This window comes from Bombina bombina, chromosome 2 (genome assembly GCF_027579735.1).
Source record: "Bombina bombina isolate aBomBom1 chromosome 2, aBomBom1.pri, whole genome shotgun sequence".
Classification (NCBI taxonomy): Eukaryota; Metazoa; Chordata; class Amphibia; order Anura; family Bombinatoridae; genus Bombina; species Bombina bombina.
In genome coordinates, this window is record NC_069500.1 from 1,041,504,259 (window position 1) to 1,041,518,726 (window position 14,468).

Consider the following 14,468-nt stretch of genomic DNA (forward strand, 5'->3'; position numbering starts at 1 on the left):
ACCTGTAAAATAAATACTAACCAGAGTTACAAATACACCTACACTATCAATAAATTAAATAAACTAAAAATATCTAAACTAAAATATAATTAAATACACTAAACTAAATTACAAAAAACAAACACTAAATTACAAAAAAATAAAAAAAGATTACAAGAATTTTAAGCTAATTACACCTATTCTAAGCCCCCTAATAAAATAATAAAGCCCCCCAAAATAAAAAAAATGCCCTACCCTATTCTAAATTAAAAATTAACCAGCTCTTTTACCATCCTTAAAAGGGCTTTTTGCGGAGCATGCCCCAAAGTAATCAGCTCTTTTGCCTGTAAAAAAAAACACAATACCACCCCCCAACATTAAAACCCACCACCCACATACCCCTATTCTAAACCCACCCAAACCCCCCTTAGAAAAACCCAACACTAAGCCCCAGAAGATCTCCCTACCTTGAGCTGTCTTCACCCAACCGGGCCAAACTCTTCATCCAATCCGGGCGATGTCTTCTTCCAAGCGGCAAAGAAGAAGTCTTCCATCCGGTGATGTCTTCATCCAAGCGGCAAAGAAGAAGTCTTCCATCCCGGCGATGTCTTCATCCAAGCGGCAAAGAAGAGGTCCTCCATCGGGGCAAAGTTTTCCTCCAAGCGGCATCTTCAATCTTCTTTCTTTGGACCTCCGACGCGGAACATCCAGCTGGCCCGACGACTGAAAGACGAATGAAGTTTCCTTTAAATGACGTCATCCAAGATGGTGTCCCTCAAATTCCTATTGGCTGATAGGATTCTATCAGCCAATCGGAATTAAGGTAAGAAAATCTGATTGGCTGATCCAATCAGCCAATCAGATTGAGCTCGCATTCTATTGGCTGATCGGAACAGCCAATAGAATGCAAGCTCAATCTGATTGGCTGATTGGATCAGCAAATCGGATTGAACTTGAATCTGATTGGCTGATTGAATCAGCCAATCAGATTTTCTTACCTTAATTCCGATTGGCTGATAGAATCCTATCAGCCAATCGGAATTGGAGGGACGCTATCTTGGATGACGTCATTTAATGGAAACTTCATTCGTCTTTCAGTCGTCGGGCCAGCTGGATGTTCCGCTTCGGAGGTCCGAAGAATGAAGATTGAAGATGCCGCTTGGAGGAAAACTTCGCTCCAATGGAGGACCTCTTCTTTGCCGCTTGGATGAAGACATCGCCGGGATGGAAGACTTCTTCTTTGCCACTTGGATGAAGACATCGCCGGATGGAAGACTTCTTCTTTGCCGCTTGGCTGAAGACATAGCCCGGATTGGATGAAGAGTTCGGCCCGGCTGGGTGAAGACGGCTCAAGGTAGGGAGATCTTCTGGGGCTTAGTGTTAGGTTTTTTTAAGGGGGGTTTGGGTGGGTTTAGAGTAGGGGTATGTGGGTGGTGGGTTTTAATGTTGGGGGGTGGTATTGAGTGTTTTTTTAAAGGCAAAAGAGCTGATTACTTTGGGGCATGCCCCGCAAAAAGCCCTTTTAAGGATGGTAAAAGAGCTGGTTAATTTTTAATTTAGAATAGGGTAGGGCATTTTTTTTTATTTTGGGGGGCTTTATTATTTTATTAGGGGGCTTAGAATAGGTGTAATTAGCTTAAAATTCTTGTAATTTTTTTATTTTTTGTGATTTAGTGTTTGTTTCTTTTTGTAATTTAGTTTAGTGTATTTAATTGTATTTTAGTTAAGATATTTGTAGTGTATTTAATTTATTGATAGTGTAGGTGTATTTGTAACTTAGGTTAGGATTTATTTTACAGGTAAATTGGTCATTATTTTAACAAGGTAGCTATTAAATAGTTATTAACTATTTAATAGCTATGGTGCCTAGTTAAAATAAATACCAAGTTACCTGTAAAATAAATATAAACCCTAAAATAGCTACAATGTAATTATTAATTATATTGTAGCTATCTTAGGGTTTATTTTATAAGTAAGTATTTAGATTTAAATAGGAATATTTTAATTAATAATATTAATATTAATTAGATTTATTTTAATAAGAATTTAGTTAGGGGTGTTAGAGTTAGATAGGGTTATTATAATTAATATATATATATATATATATATATATATATATATATATATATATATATATATATATATATATATTATATTAACCCTAATATAATTAGGGTTAATATAGTTAATATATATAATATAATAACTATATTAACTATATTAACCCTTATATAATTAGGGTTAATATAGTGAATATAGGTGGCGGCGGTGTAGGGGTATTAGATTAGGGGGTAATACATTTATTATAGGTGGCGGCGGTATAGGGGGATTAGATTAGGGGGTAATACATTTATTTTAGGTGGCGGTTGTGTAGGGGATTTAGATTATAGGCAAAAGAGCTGATTACTTTGTGACAATGCCCCGCAAAAAGCCCTTTTAAGGGCTGGTAAAAGAGCTGATTACTTTGGGGCAAATCCCCGCAAAAAGCCCTTTTAAGGGCTGGCAATAGAGCTGTTTACTTTGGGGTAATGCCATGCAAAAAGCCCTTTTCAGGGCTATTTGTAGGGTTTAGACTTAGGTTTAGTGGTAGGGATAGTTTAGTATTTTAGGGGTTCATTAATTTAATATAGGTGGCGGCGGTATAGGGGGATTAGATTAGGGGTTAATAATTTTAATATAGCTGGCGGCGGGGTAGGAGCTCACATTAGGGGGTAGGTAATGTAGGTTGCGGTGGTTTAAGGGGCTCACATTAGGGGGTAGGTAATGTAGATGGCGGCGGAGTAGGAGCTCACATTAGGGGGTTATACATTTAATGTAGGTGGCGGCGGGGTCCGGGAGCGGTGGTTTAGGGGTTAAATACTTTATTAGGGATTGCGGCGGGGGTTCGCGGTTGACAGGTAGATAGACATTGCGCATGCGTTAGGTGTTAGGTTTTATTTTGCAGGTAGTTTAGGGAGTTACGGTGCTCCAATAGACAGCGTAAGGCTTACTATGCCTTACGCTGATAGACATTGCACATGCGTTAGGTGTTAGGTTTTATTTTGCAGGTAGTTTAGGGAGTTACAGTGCTCCAATAGACAGCGTAAGGCTTACTACGCCTGCAATTTGTGGCGAGGTGAAAATGGAGTAAGATTTCTTCATTTTCGCCACGTATGTCCTTACCCTGTATATTGGATACCAAACTGCGCTGGTTTGGTATACCTGTCTATGGGCCAAAAAACTACGGCCGAAGGCAGAAATATACAAGCGTAACTTCTAGATTACGGCGTATATGTGATACCAAACCAGCGCAAAATTTGGCGTTGACGGATTTTATGGGCAATGCTGCATATCGGATCAAGGCCAAGATATCTCAGGTGTTAGAAAAAAAATGATACATACATATATACATGTCTAAAAATGTATATGTATTTATAAATTTATATGTCTACTAGTGGTAAAGCATGTGTACACGGGCTAAAATATTTAATGAAATATACCTATCCATTCCTATCCCTCTATTCATCTATCCCTCTGTCCCCCTGTCCCTACCCCCCTGTCCCCCGATCCCCCTGTCCCTATCCCCCTATCCCCCTTTCCAATAACTAACATTACAAAAAAATAAAAAAATCTAAATTTACAAAAAATTAAAAAAGCTAAGATTACTGAAAAAAACAAACTTCATTATCCAAAATAAAAAATAAATATTCCTAATCTTATACCCCCTTTTTAAAAAAAAAAAAAAAAAGCCACCGCAAAATAAAACCCTAATCTAATCTAAACTACCAATATCCCTTAAAAATGGCCTTTTGTAAGGCATTGCCCTAAATTAAACAGCTCTTTTACCTAAAAAAATACTAATCCCCCCTCTAGCATTAAAACCCCCCACCCACCAAATCCCCCCCCAAAAAATAAAAAAATAACACTAATAAACCTAAACTACCCATTGCATTTGTATGGGCATTGCCCTTAAAAGGGCATTCAGCTCTTTTTTACTGCCCTTAAAAGGGCATTCAGCTATTTTTCACATTGCCCAAAAAACCCTAATTAAAAAAATAACCCCCCCCCAAAAAAAAAACTAACACTAAAGCCCCAAATAGGTACTCATGGTTCCTGAAGTCAGGCGGAGAAGGTCTTCTTCCAGACGGGTCCATTATCTTCATCCACAGCAAAGGCAGCGTGGGCGGAGATGCAGAGAGGGCAGAGAGGTGTTCCCAGATGTGACGATCCTTAGCGGCGGCGGTCCTCTGCGGCGGTGATCCTCTGCGGCGTGGAGGCTCCTCTTCATGTAATCGGCCGCCGCACACTGAAGATTAAATGCAAGGTACCCCATTATTTAGGTTTTTTTTGGGCAATTCGAAAAAGAGCTGAATGCCCTTTTAAGGGCAGGAAAAAAAACATGAATTCCCTTTTAAGGGCAATGCTCATACAAATGCCCCTTTAGGGGCAATGGGTAGTTTTGGTTTATTAGTGTTAGTTTTTTTTATTTTGGGGGGTTTGGTGAGTGGGGGGTTTTACTGTTAGGGGGGACTTGGTTTATTTTTAATGTAAAAGAGCGGATTTCTTTAGGGCAATGCCCTACGAAAAGCCCTTTTAAGGCCTATTGGTAGTTTATTCTTAGATTAGGGGGTGTTTTTATTTTGGGGGGGCTTTTTTATTTTCATAGGGATTAGGTTTCATTTTTTATTTTGGATACTGTGGTTTATTATTTTTTGTAATGTTAGCCTTTTTTTATTTTCTCTAATTTTAGAATAATTTAATGTAATTTTATTTTTTTAAAGCACTGATTTTTTATATTAATTGTAATGTAGTATTTTATTTTCTTATGTAATTAAGGGGTTAATTTACGGGGTGTTAGGTTAGGGAGCTTAGTCATTAAAGGGACAGTACCGTTATTTTATGTTTTTTCCCCTGTCCCGTTGTTTCTTTATTAATAGTCATTTTGTCCCGTTTTGAGGGTAATCAGACCGTGCAGGCAGCGCAAGTGTAAATTTTTATTGCACACACACCACTTAAAAAATTTTTAAACTCCCCGCCAGCGGGGAGGGCAGTTTTTAAAAAACTATTTTTTCTTAACTGCAGCCGGGTTGGGGTTGGGAGGCCGTGCCCACATGTTCCACAGCATGCAGTCTTCATGAAGTCTATGCCGCCCGCGCTCTTCAAAATTAGGGGCGTGTCATTGATAGGTTCCTATAAAGAGTCAGTGACAGCAGGTCAGTACTCAGTCGTGAGCTGTCAGACTGAGCCTAGGAGGGAGACTGGTCACTGGTCAGCGTGAGGGAAGTTAGATTACTAGCTAGCTCAGTTGCAGTAGTGCCAATACTTTACTAGTAACTTACACTCAGGACAGACACAGCACAGCAGCCGGCAGGAGTCGGAATAAAAATATCTGAGATTCAATCAGTCATCATCTGGATCTGATGTGATGATCAATCATCTGCCTTTAGCTGCTGCCTCACCATCATCCGAATTATAGGCTGACCTGACCGTCACCAGACACCAGAGAGATAATTCTTGTTGCCATCTTCTTCTTGTTTGTGTCACAGACGTGTGAAGTGAACATACAAACTAGTGTTATGGTCTGGTCTGGAAGTAGATCGATTCAACTGTCTACAGTCTATGTTCTGAACTTCAGCTTCTGCAAGAATTGTACACGGCCAAGGTAAGACCAGTGCCTGGCAATCAATTAAATTAATTGTCATTTATTATATCATATGCTTATTATTATAATGCTGCTGCGGTGCTGGTTGTAGTACAGACGTTATAAAATAACGGTTATTATCAAGTAACTATGTAGTTCCACATTTTTATCAGTTCTTCCACCATTTACATGTGTAACAATGATTTTGGGCAACTCAGCTAAAAAAAAATCTACAACTACTACCCAGATATTCAAACCAAACGCAAGTTCAGAGGCTTTTACCCTTTAAAATCAGTTAATATGGGGGAATTTGCCTTGACAACATAGGATAATCTCACTTTTTTAAAGCATGTTTGTTGTTTGTATGATAAATTAAACTGTAATACTTTTGTTCACAAGCTTCAGAATCAGCTCTTCTTATAAGCATGTTCTCTTTGATTTTCTTTGTTTAAAGAACAAATTTGGCTTGGGTATCCATCTGTTTAAAAGTGACAATGAGTCTGAGACAAGTTCCATAATATAAATTAATATTAATGAATATTGTGGGGGGGGGAGGCATGATGGATGTGATCTAATGGAGGGAACCTTCGTCTTTAGAATGGTTATTGGATAAGTAATTTTATTTCCCTTAACAACAGTTATAATAAAAAGCATTTTATAGGGTGTCTTTATAAGTCAAAACATTTGTGCTTTATTTTTATATAGATTTGCCAATTTTCTGTGTGCATCAAATTTAAAGTAAAAATAATTTCATATACATGATACATCAGCCCATGGAGTGTGAGAAGTTTTATTATATGGTGTTGAAATACCGAAATTTGCTGTGTAAATTTGTTTCATCAGACAAATATTCATGGTACAATCATGATGAAATACAGTCCCCCTCTAGCTCTACGTCTACCTACATTTTTTTGTATGAGTTCTTTTGTCACTGAAGGATAATTGTTGGCTCAATAGTTTAAATTCATGTCATAAAAGTTAACTTTTGTTAAAATCTTACTTTTTTTCATATAAATAAAGAATATAACCCTGTCCCGTTTTTGACCGCTCAATGTCCCGTTTTTGTCTCAAGGAAATATGGTCAGCCTATTAATAGATGTATTAGGTAGTTTGCAATGTTGGGTTTTGTGTATTTAGGGATTAATTTTCTTAGGCTTTTTTTTTCTTCTCTTAATACTTTGTGTGGGCAGTTAGTTTTTTTTTTAAAATACTTATTGCGGACGGATATTATTTTTTTTTAATACTTATTGCGAGCGGTTAGTTGTTTTTTTTTTAATACTTATTGTGGGCAGTTAGTTTTATTTTTGTAATGCTCCGTTTGCCTTCGCTGCATCCAGGTGAATTATTTTGGCTGCGCGTGGCCAACATTCTTTTGGCTACCTAGTGCTGCCAACATTCCTTTGAGGATGCATGCGCCGATGGACGCATTACAAACGCGATTATAGTATAGATATATGAGTACATATGTATTTATGTATTTATATGTGTATATATAAATTGGAATTTTAACTTTTGTTAAATAAATGCTATGTTTTATATTCATCTCTGCTTCACCTCTTTCTTAGATGATGTATATGTATTTACAGACATATATATATATATATATATATATATATATATATATATTTGCATACAAAGAGAGAAGCGCTCTACCAGGAACGAACAACAGCTCAGTGGCTTGTTCTATGGCGATTTACCACCCGGAAGCAGCCTCTTTTAGACCAGTGTGCTTTTCACAGAAGAAAACTTTCCTGAAGTATATCAGTCTGATCCCGCCAAGTAAGGTCAGTCCAGCCCCGAAATACCAGGCAATTCTCCTCTGAACAAGGAACATGACAACCCCAGACGATCGTTTCGGCCTCCTATGGGCCTCGTCAGTGAGGTGCAGCCACATTCCTCTAAGCACAATGGGCAAGGAGTCCACGTCTGGTTTCCCCCATCACCCATAGGGAGACTTCCCCAGGGTCATAATAATTTGCATACAAAGAGAGAAGCGCTCTACCAGGAACGAACAACAGCTCAGTGGCTTGTTCTATGGCGATTTACCACCCGGAATATATATAAAAGTGCATTGGAGCCCTTTGCAGTTAAGTAGATGTAAACTTGTAAAACATATTTATGCAATTTCATTATAAATACAATTTTATAGTTTATATTTACTGTAAATATTTCACATTCCAGTGTGCTTCACATAGCAGAATATGTTCTATGTATTAATAAATATTTACTCCTATATATATCTGTATGTATCTATATCTATATATAATATTACATATATATGTATACATATATATTGTACAAAAAAGACATTATATATATAGCAATATGTATGAATAAATAGAACATATTTTTGTATGTGAAGAACATTGGAATGTGAAATATTCATATTTTCATGTCGGGTTAGCGCACATAAGAATATGCAAACAGGTTTGCACGCAAGTAAGGAATGGGGGCCAATTTATTAAGGGCCGAATGGCCCCTAATGCCCCTGTTTCCACACAAGCCTTCAGGGTCACCGGAAACAGGAGTTAAGAAGCAGAGATATTAAGACCGCTGCTCTTTAACTCATCCGCCGCCTGCTAGCCCCAATTTGCCACGAATCCGCAGGGGGCGGTATTGCACAATGATTGCTTGTGCAATGATAAATGCAGACAGCATATTCTAGACATATGATAAATCGGCCCATAAGTTTTTTTCCACTTTTTTTCCATTGACTTCTATAGGGGAATACGCGAATGCACATGCAATATTCTAACATCGGCTTTATGTGCTCATCCGGTTAGCGCATGAGTGAAAACAGTTTACCTTCTACTCACAGTACGAGCACAACCCGATGAGCAGAAAAAGCCAAACCTCAAGCGCAGTTAAAGCTCGAGTGGGAGCGTTAATTAGAGCTCCACTTGTGATCTGGCCCAAAGTGTATTAAATAAAGTTTAGTTTAGAGTTGAGTTTTTGGAGGGAGAGAATCTACCTTTTATGCAGGGGCCGAACTATTGGGGGTGCAGAGGACACAACTGCGACCGGGCCCCCAAGGGTGGGGGACCAGCTTAAAAAAAAATATTTCCCTCCAATAAAAAACCGTGACCTGCCACTGCCTGCACTGATATCATGTGAGTGTGACGTGATGTTTCACTAGTGTCTCTGTCTCTGACTACAGGGGTTAGTGTTTCTGTTTTACCCATTGGTGTTGATGTGTGTGTGCATGTGTGTATGCATGTATGTGACTGTGTGTGTATTTATACATGTATGTGTGTGCATGTGTGTATGTGTATGTATGTATGTGACTGTGTGTGTATTTATGCATGTATGTGTGTATGTGTGTATGTATGTGACTGTGTGTGTATTTTTGCATGTATGTGTGTATGTGTGTATGTATGTATGTGACTGTGTGTGTATGTATGTATGTATGTGTGTATGTTTGTGGAACCAGCAAATTACAGACCTTACTACAGCATGGGGGGGGGCGGGGGGTAAACAGTGTTACTATACAGTACCACTATATACAGTACGGGGGGGCTGGACCATGTCACAGACTACTGTGGTCACTTTATAAAGTACTAGGGTGGGTAGGGTCAGGCCAGCCATCTCACCGGCAGATTACAGACTGTGTCACTAACTCACTATATACTGTACTGGTGAGTTAAACAGTGTCACTATATACAGTAATAGGGGTCAGATCATCTCACAGACTGTGGGCACAGGGTACTTTCTTTTGCAGACATGTAATCTGATTCACATTTTTTTTCTGTGTTAAATGTTACAAAAAAAAAAAAAAGATATGTATCAAATTCACTTCTTATTTTTCTTTTTTTTTTGGGGGGGGGGCTTCTTAGATTCTTGCTCCTGGGCCCTGTGGTTTCTAGTTATGCCTCTGCTTTGACATACACGATTCACAGCATGATTTAGTTTAAAGGGACACTGAACCCAATTTTTTTATTTTGTGATTCAGATAGAGCATGAAATTTTAAGCAACTTTCTAATTGACTCCTATTATCAAATTTTCTTTATTCTCTTGATATCTTTATTTGAAATACAAGAATGTGAGTTTAGATGCCGGCCCATTTTTGGTGAACAACCTGGGTTGTCCTTGCTGATTGGTGGATAAATTCATCCACCAATGAAAAAATGCTGTCCAGATTACTAAACCAAGAAAAAAGCTTAGATGCCTTTTTTTTCAAATAAAGATAGCAAGAGAATGAAAATAAATTGATAATAGGAGTACATTAGAAAGTTGCTTAAAATTACATGCTCTATCTGAATCAGGAAAGAAATATTATGGGTTCAGTGTCCCTTTAAGTGTAACAATAACAATAGATAACAACAAGCAGCTGAATAAAAAAACATTACACCCACAGTCCCTTGCACATGGATGCACCTATCACTTATTACTGCTCCTAAGGTGTGGCAGACAGTTAATGTTTGTGTGTATGCTGTGTGGATTGTAGCAGTTCCTTTGTGTTTTCGTGCTCATCTGGTTTGCTGCCTGTGATTATTCACAGTCACTCTAATGGTAAGTTATTTTAAATAGTCAGCAGTTGGAAAATAGTTTAAATACAGGCAGTAAGCAAGGAAAGTGTACACTGAGCGCCTTCAAAAGGTGCCAGTGCGGGTACTTGTGCTTCAGGCTTGCCCCTGTGATTTGTACTGTGATCACTAAGTTGTCATTTCTAACAGGAACAGATAACTCAAATGCTTCTGTATAAGTATATATAGTTTAAGCCATATATTGCCTTTTGCTTATATTAATTGAAGCATTATATAATGTTGGAAATAATGCATAATAATTAATAATAATAATTTGAACTAAGGCATATTATTGCCAATGTATAATGCCCAATTTTATGTTTCTGGATGGACCAAATAGGTATTTTACAGCATTTTCAACATTTCTACATATCATGCTAAGCTGTTTATGTTCAGTGCATGGCTGTGTGATATCATAATGAAACAATTGACTATGCATCTCCTTATGCAACACATACAGACGTGGCTGAAAGTATTGGTACCCTTCAACTTTTTTAGGAAAATTCACAATTTTTTTTACGTCCATAATGCTAGAAGCCCAAGCATGACCTTCTATGTCGTCAAGCTCCGGCCCCTTTAGACCAACCCAAACCCACTCTTAAAACCAACATAAATAACAGGCACCAGACTTAGTTAATGGTATAAATTGGCCGCAGCCGTTTATTCAAATAAATAACTTTGTAAACTTTAATAACTTAATCAATAAAGTGCAAATAACTGTAAACATTTCACCACACAAAACCACCCAGCGGTGCTAGTCCTTCCTGCGTTTTCTTCCAATCTTACTATGGCCGTAGCTCCTTTAACTGGACCCAACCGTGCAAGTGGTTGGGCCCGTAAACGAAAATCCATCTAAGTTTTCTAAGGAACCCCATGCCCTTAGAAAACCCCATCTTAAAATCCCTCCATGGGAATTCAACATACCACCACACTTGACAACTGGCCATAATATTCTGTAAATTAGGGCTAGCACCACCGCCTTTCAACTGCGACAAAACCTGAAACAGAAATAAAACACACTCCTCTCCATATTAATACGGGGACGGGCGGGTGGGGGATGTTCTCTCTTACAATGCAAAAACAGTCTGCTGGTTTTCCCGCTCTGCATGTCCCTTTTAAAACCTCCCCTCGTTCCTCCTCTAATCCCTCCTACCTCAAATAAGGGCCTCTTCCTCCACAGGTCATGGCTCCTTCCGACCATGCCTTGCAATCTCCAGGAGCCCCTTGACCTTCTATGTCGTCAAGCTCCGGCCCCTTTAGACCAACCCAAACCCACTCTTAAAACCAACATAAATAACAGGCACCAGACTTAGGTAATGGTATAAATTGGCCGCAGCCGTTTATTCAAATAAATAACTTGTAAACTTTAATAACTTAATCAATAAAGTGCAAATAACTGTAAACATTTCACCACACAAAACCACCCAGCGGTGCTAGTCCTTCCTGCGTTTTCTTCCAATCTTACTATGGCCGTAGCTCCTTTAACTGGACCCAACCGTGCAAGTGGTTGGGCCCGTAAACGAAAATCCATCTAAGTTTTCTAAGGAACCCCATGCCCTTAGAAAACCCCATCTTAAAATCCCTCCATGGGAATTCAACATACCACCACACTTGACAACTGGCCATAATATTCTGTAAATTAGGGCTAGCACCACCGCCACCGACTGGCCTGACACCTCAGCTCAGTCCCGCCAGACCACCAACCGCACACAACGCTTCCTTGAAATTAAGAATAAATAGCTGCAGGCCAAAATCATTCAGGTGAACACCGTCCGGCATATAAAACTCACCCTCGCCAACCTCAGCCAAGTCTAAATGATGTACCACCGAACCCCCAAGCCTCCGAACAAAGGCCCCCATGATCTTGTTAACTTTACGCCTACTCTTATCCAACCGAACAGGGTCCCAGGCTGCCCTCCACACCAACCATGGTAGAATGTCAGACCAAATAAAAGTCATTGAGGGAAACAACACCCTCAATCTCCCAATGTCCCTCTTCATTTTTCTCACCAAATCCCTCTGAGATAGACAACCCAGATCATTTCCCCCAGCGTGGATCAATAAGATAGTAGGAGGCTGAAAATGCCTGCAATAATCCATCAACAAAGGCAACAATCCGTCCCATTTGAGCCCCCTGACACCGAACCATTTCACTTCGCACTGGGACTTAGGAATACCCAACTGTAAACCGTCCATTTTCACCGCAGCCACTCTCCGGGCCCAATAAATAAACGAATGACCGACCAGCCACAAACGTTTCAAACCTGAAACACAGAAAACAAATGAAAACACCACCCAAAAACCCCCTCAAAAGCCCTACTCAGGGCGAACATACAGGCGAAAACGCTTAGAACCCCACCTACCAATGCCCTTAACTTCAGCCTCCGAAAGCCCCTGCATGGAAGCCTCCGTTGCCGCTCCAATACGAAACGAATGAGACCCGAAATCAGCCGAATTCAGGCCCAAACAAACCAGAGCTTTTTTGAGTACTGCCCTAAATTGAAATTGCGACAAAGGTCTCCCATCCTGGTGGACCAACAATGACCCACCAATTACTGGCCGACAACCCAAGTACACTCGCAAGCACTGGCATGGACAAACCTCCAAACCGTTAGAAAAAAGGACCACCGTCCTACCCTTCCCTCGCTGGTCTGTTTTACTCTTTCTCAAAAATATCTCCACCCTGGCTTCATAAAGAACCACATCCGCAAAACCTAAACCCCCCATAGAATTTAAGTTTTTGCTGACCAACTCGGATATGCGGAAGGCCCCGAAGAAAGCCAAAACATAGGCCGCTCTAAACAACGAAATTTCGAACACCGACGAACAAACAACCTCCAAGATCCCATATAACTTTTTCAACAGCATAAAGGTAATCGGTCTCCTACTATCAGGGGAGGGGCCCACCAAGCCCCTCTTTAAACCCTTAAGTACTTGGCGAACCCAAAAAACTCTTGTCACATCCTGAACACCCAAAAATTTAAAGCGAAAAGACAAAGCAGCAAGCCGCTTATCCATCGCCGAAGCCGACAGTTTTGAACTTCCCACTCCCTCATCCAGTCCAGCAGGAAACCCGTAAGCTCCAAGCCCCCTTCAACAACACCATATGCCAATAACCTGGACTCCCAGTCCCTCCACACCCTAGCATAGGAAGCCCAAGTACCTGGAGCCAAGGAAGCCCTCACCAGTCTATCCAGTCCTCTACTCCAAGCCTCCACAGGGAAACCGGGCACGGGCAACCAGTCACGTCTGCCCGGGGGGCCAACTCCCGAAATCGTTGAAACTGAAAACGAGAAAGGGAGTCGGCTATAGAATTATACACCCCCGGAATATGCTTGGCCTTAATGCACACGTTCATTCTCAAACATTTCAGAACCAACAGACGCAACAAGCGCAAAACAGGCAAGGAAGAAGAAGTCAAAGTATTCAAAGCGTAAACCACCCCCATATTGTCAGTTGAAAACAATACCGACCGATTACACAACTCATCCTCCCAGACAAACAAGGAGACAACAATGGGGAAAAGTTCCAAGAACACTAGATTTTTTACCAGACCCAAGGAAAACCAATCCTCAGGCCACCTGTCCGCACACCAATGACCCGAGAAATACGCACCAAAACCACAACCACCAGCGGAGTCAGTCACCAGCCCCAACTCTTCATTAGACAACCTAGGTGCCTGAAACAATGCAGAACCGTTGAAACCCATCAAAAAATGCCTCCAGACTATTAAGTCATCCTTCAGTTCCTTAGACAACCGAACAAAATGGTGCGGCTTGACCACACCCGCTGTCGCTAGCGACAACCGTCTGCAAAAAACCCTCCTAATCGGGATGATTCGGCACGCAAAATTGAATTTGCCTACCAAAGACTGAAGCTCCCGCAACGTAATCTTCCTTACCGACAAGCAGCGGTCAATTAACTCCAACAGATCCGCCACCTTATCGCATGGCAGTCTGCACTCCATTCTCACGGAGTCAATGGTGATACCCAGAAAATCAAGGGCCGTGACCGGCCCTTCCGATTTTTCCTGTGCAATTGGTACTCCAAATTCCAAGGCCACCTGACAACAAACCTCCTGCAGCCTCTTACAAGCCGGAGAACCCGCCGGTCCAACAAACAAAAAGTCGTCCAGGTAATGTACCAGCGAGGACAAGCCTGTCCGCTCTGATACCACCCACTCAAGGAAAGTACTGAAATGCTCAAAAAAGGAGCACGATATGGAGCAGCCCATTGGCAGACATAAGTCAACATAATACGAGCCCCCCACACAACAACCCAGCAAACGGTGCGAAGTCGGGTGAACAGGCAACAACCTGAAAGCCGACTCAATGTCGACCTTGGC

General features: G+C 40.5%; 1 protein-coding gene across 3 annotated transcripts in view; it reads left to right on the top strand.

Annotated features, from left to right (window-relative positions):
- LOC128650021 (UPF0462 protein C4orf33 homolog) overlaps window positions 1-14,468 on the top strand; it is a 240,790-nt gene that overhangs the window by 75,291 nt on the left and 151,031 nt on the right. Inside the window, exon 2 of one of the 3 annotated variants that reach the window (XM_053703664.1) lies at window positions 5,505-5,620. The exons of the other annotated variants lie outside the window; for them this stretch is intronic. Coding sequence (XP_053559639.1) covers window positions 5,535-5,620 — 86 coding nt within the window. The 5' untranslated portion in view covers window positions 5,505-5,534. The remainder of the gene's footprint in view (window positions 1-5,504; window positions 5,621-14,468) is intronic. 3 annotated transcript variants of the gene reach the window in all.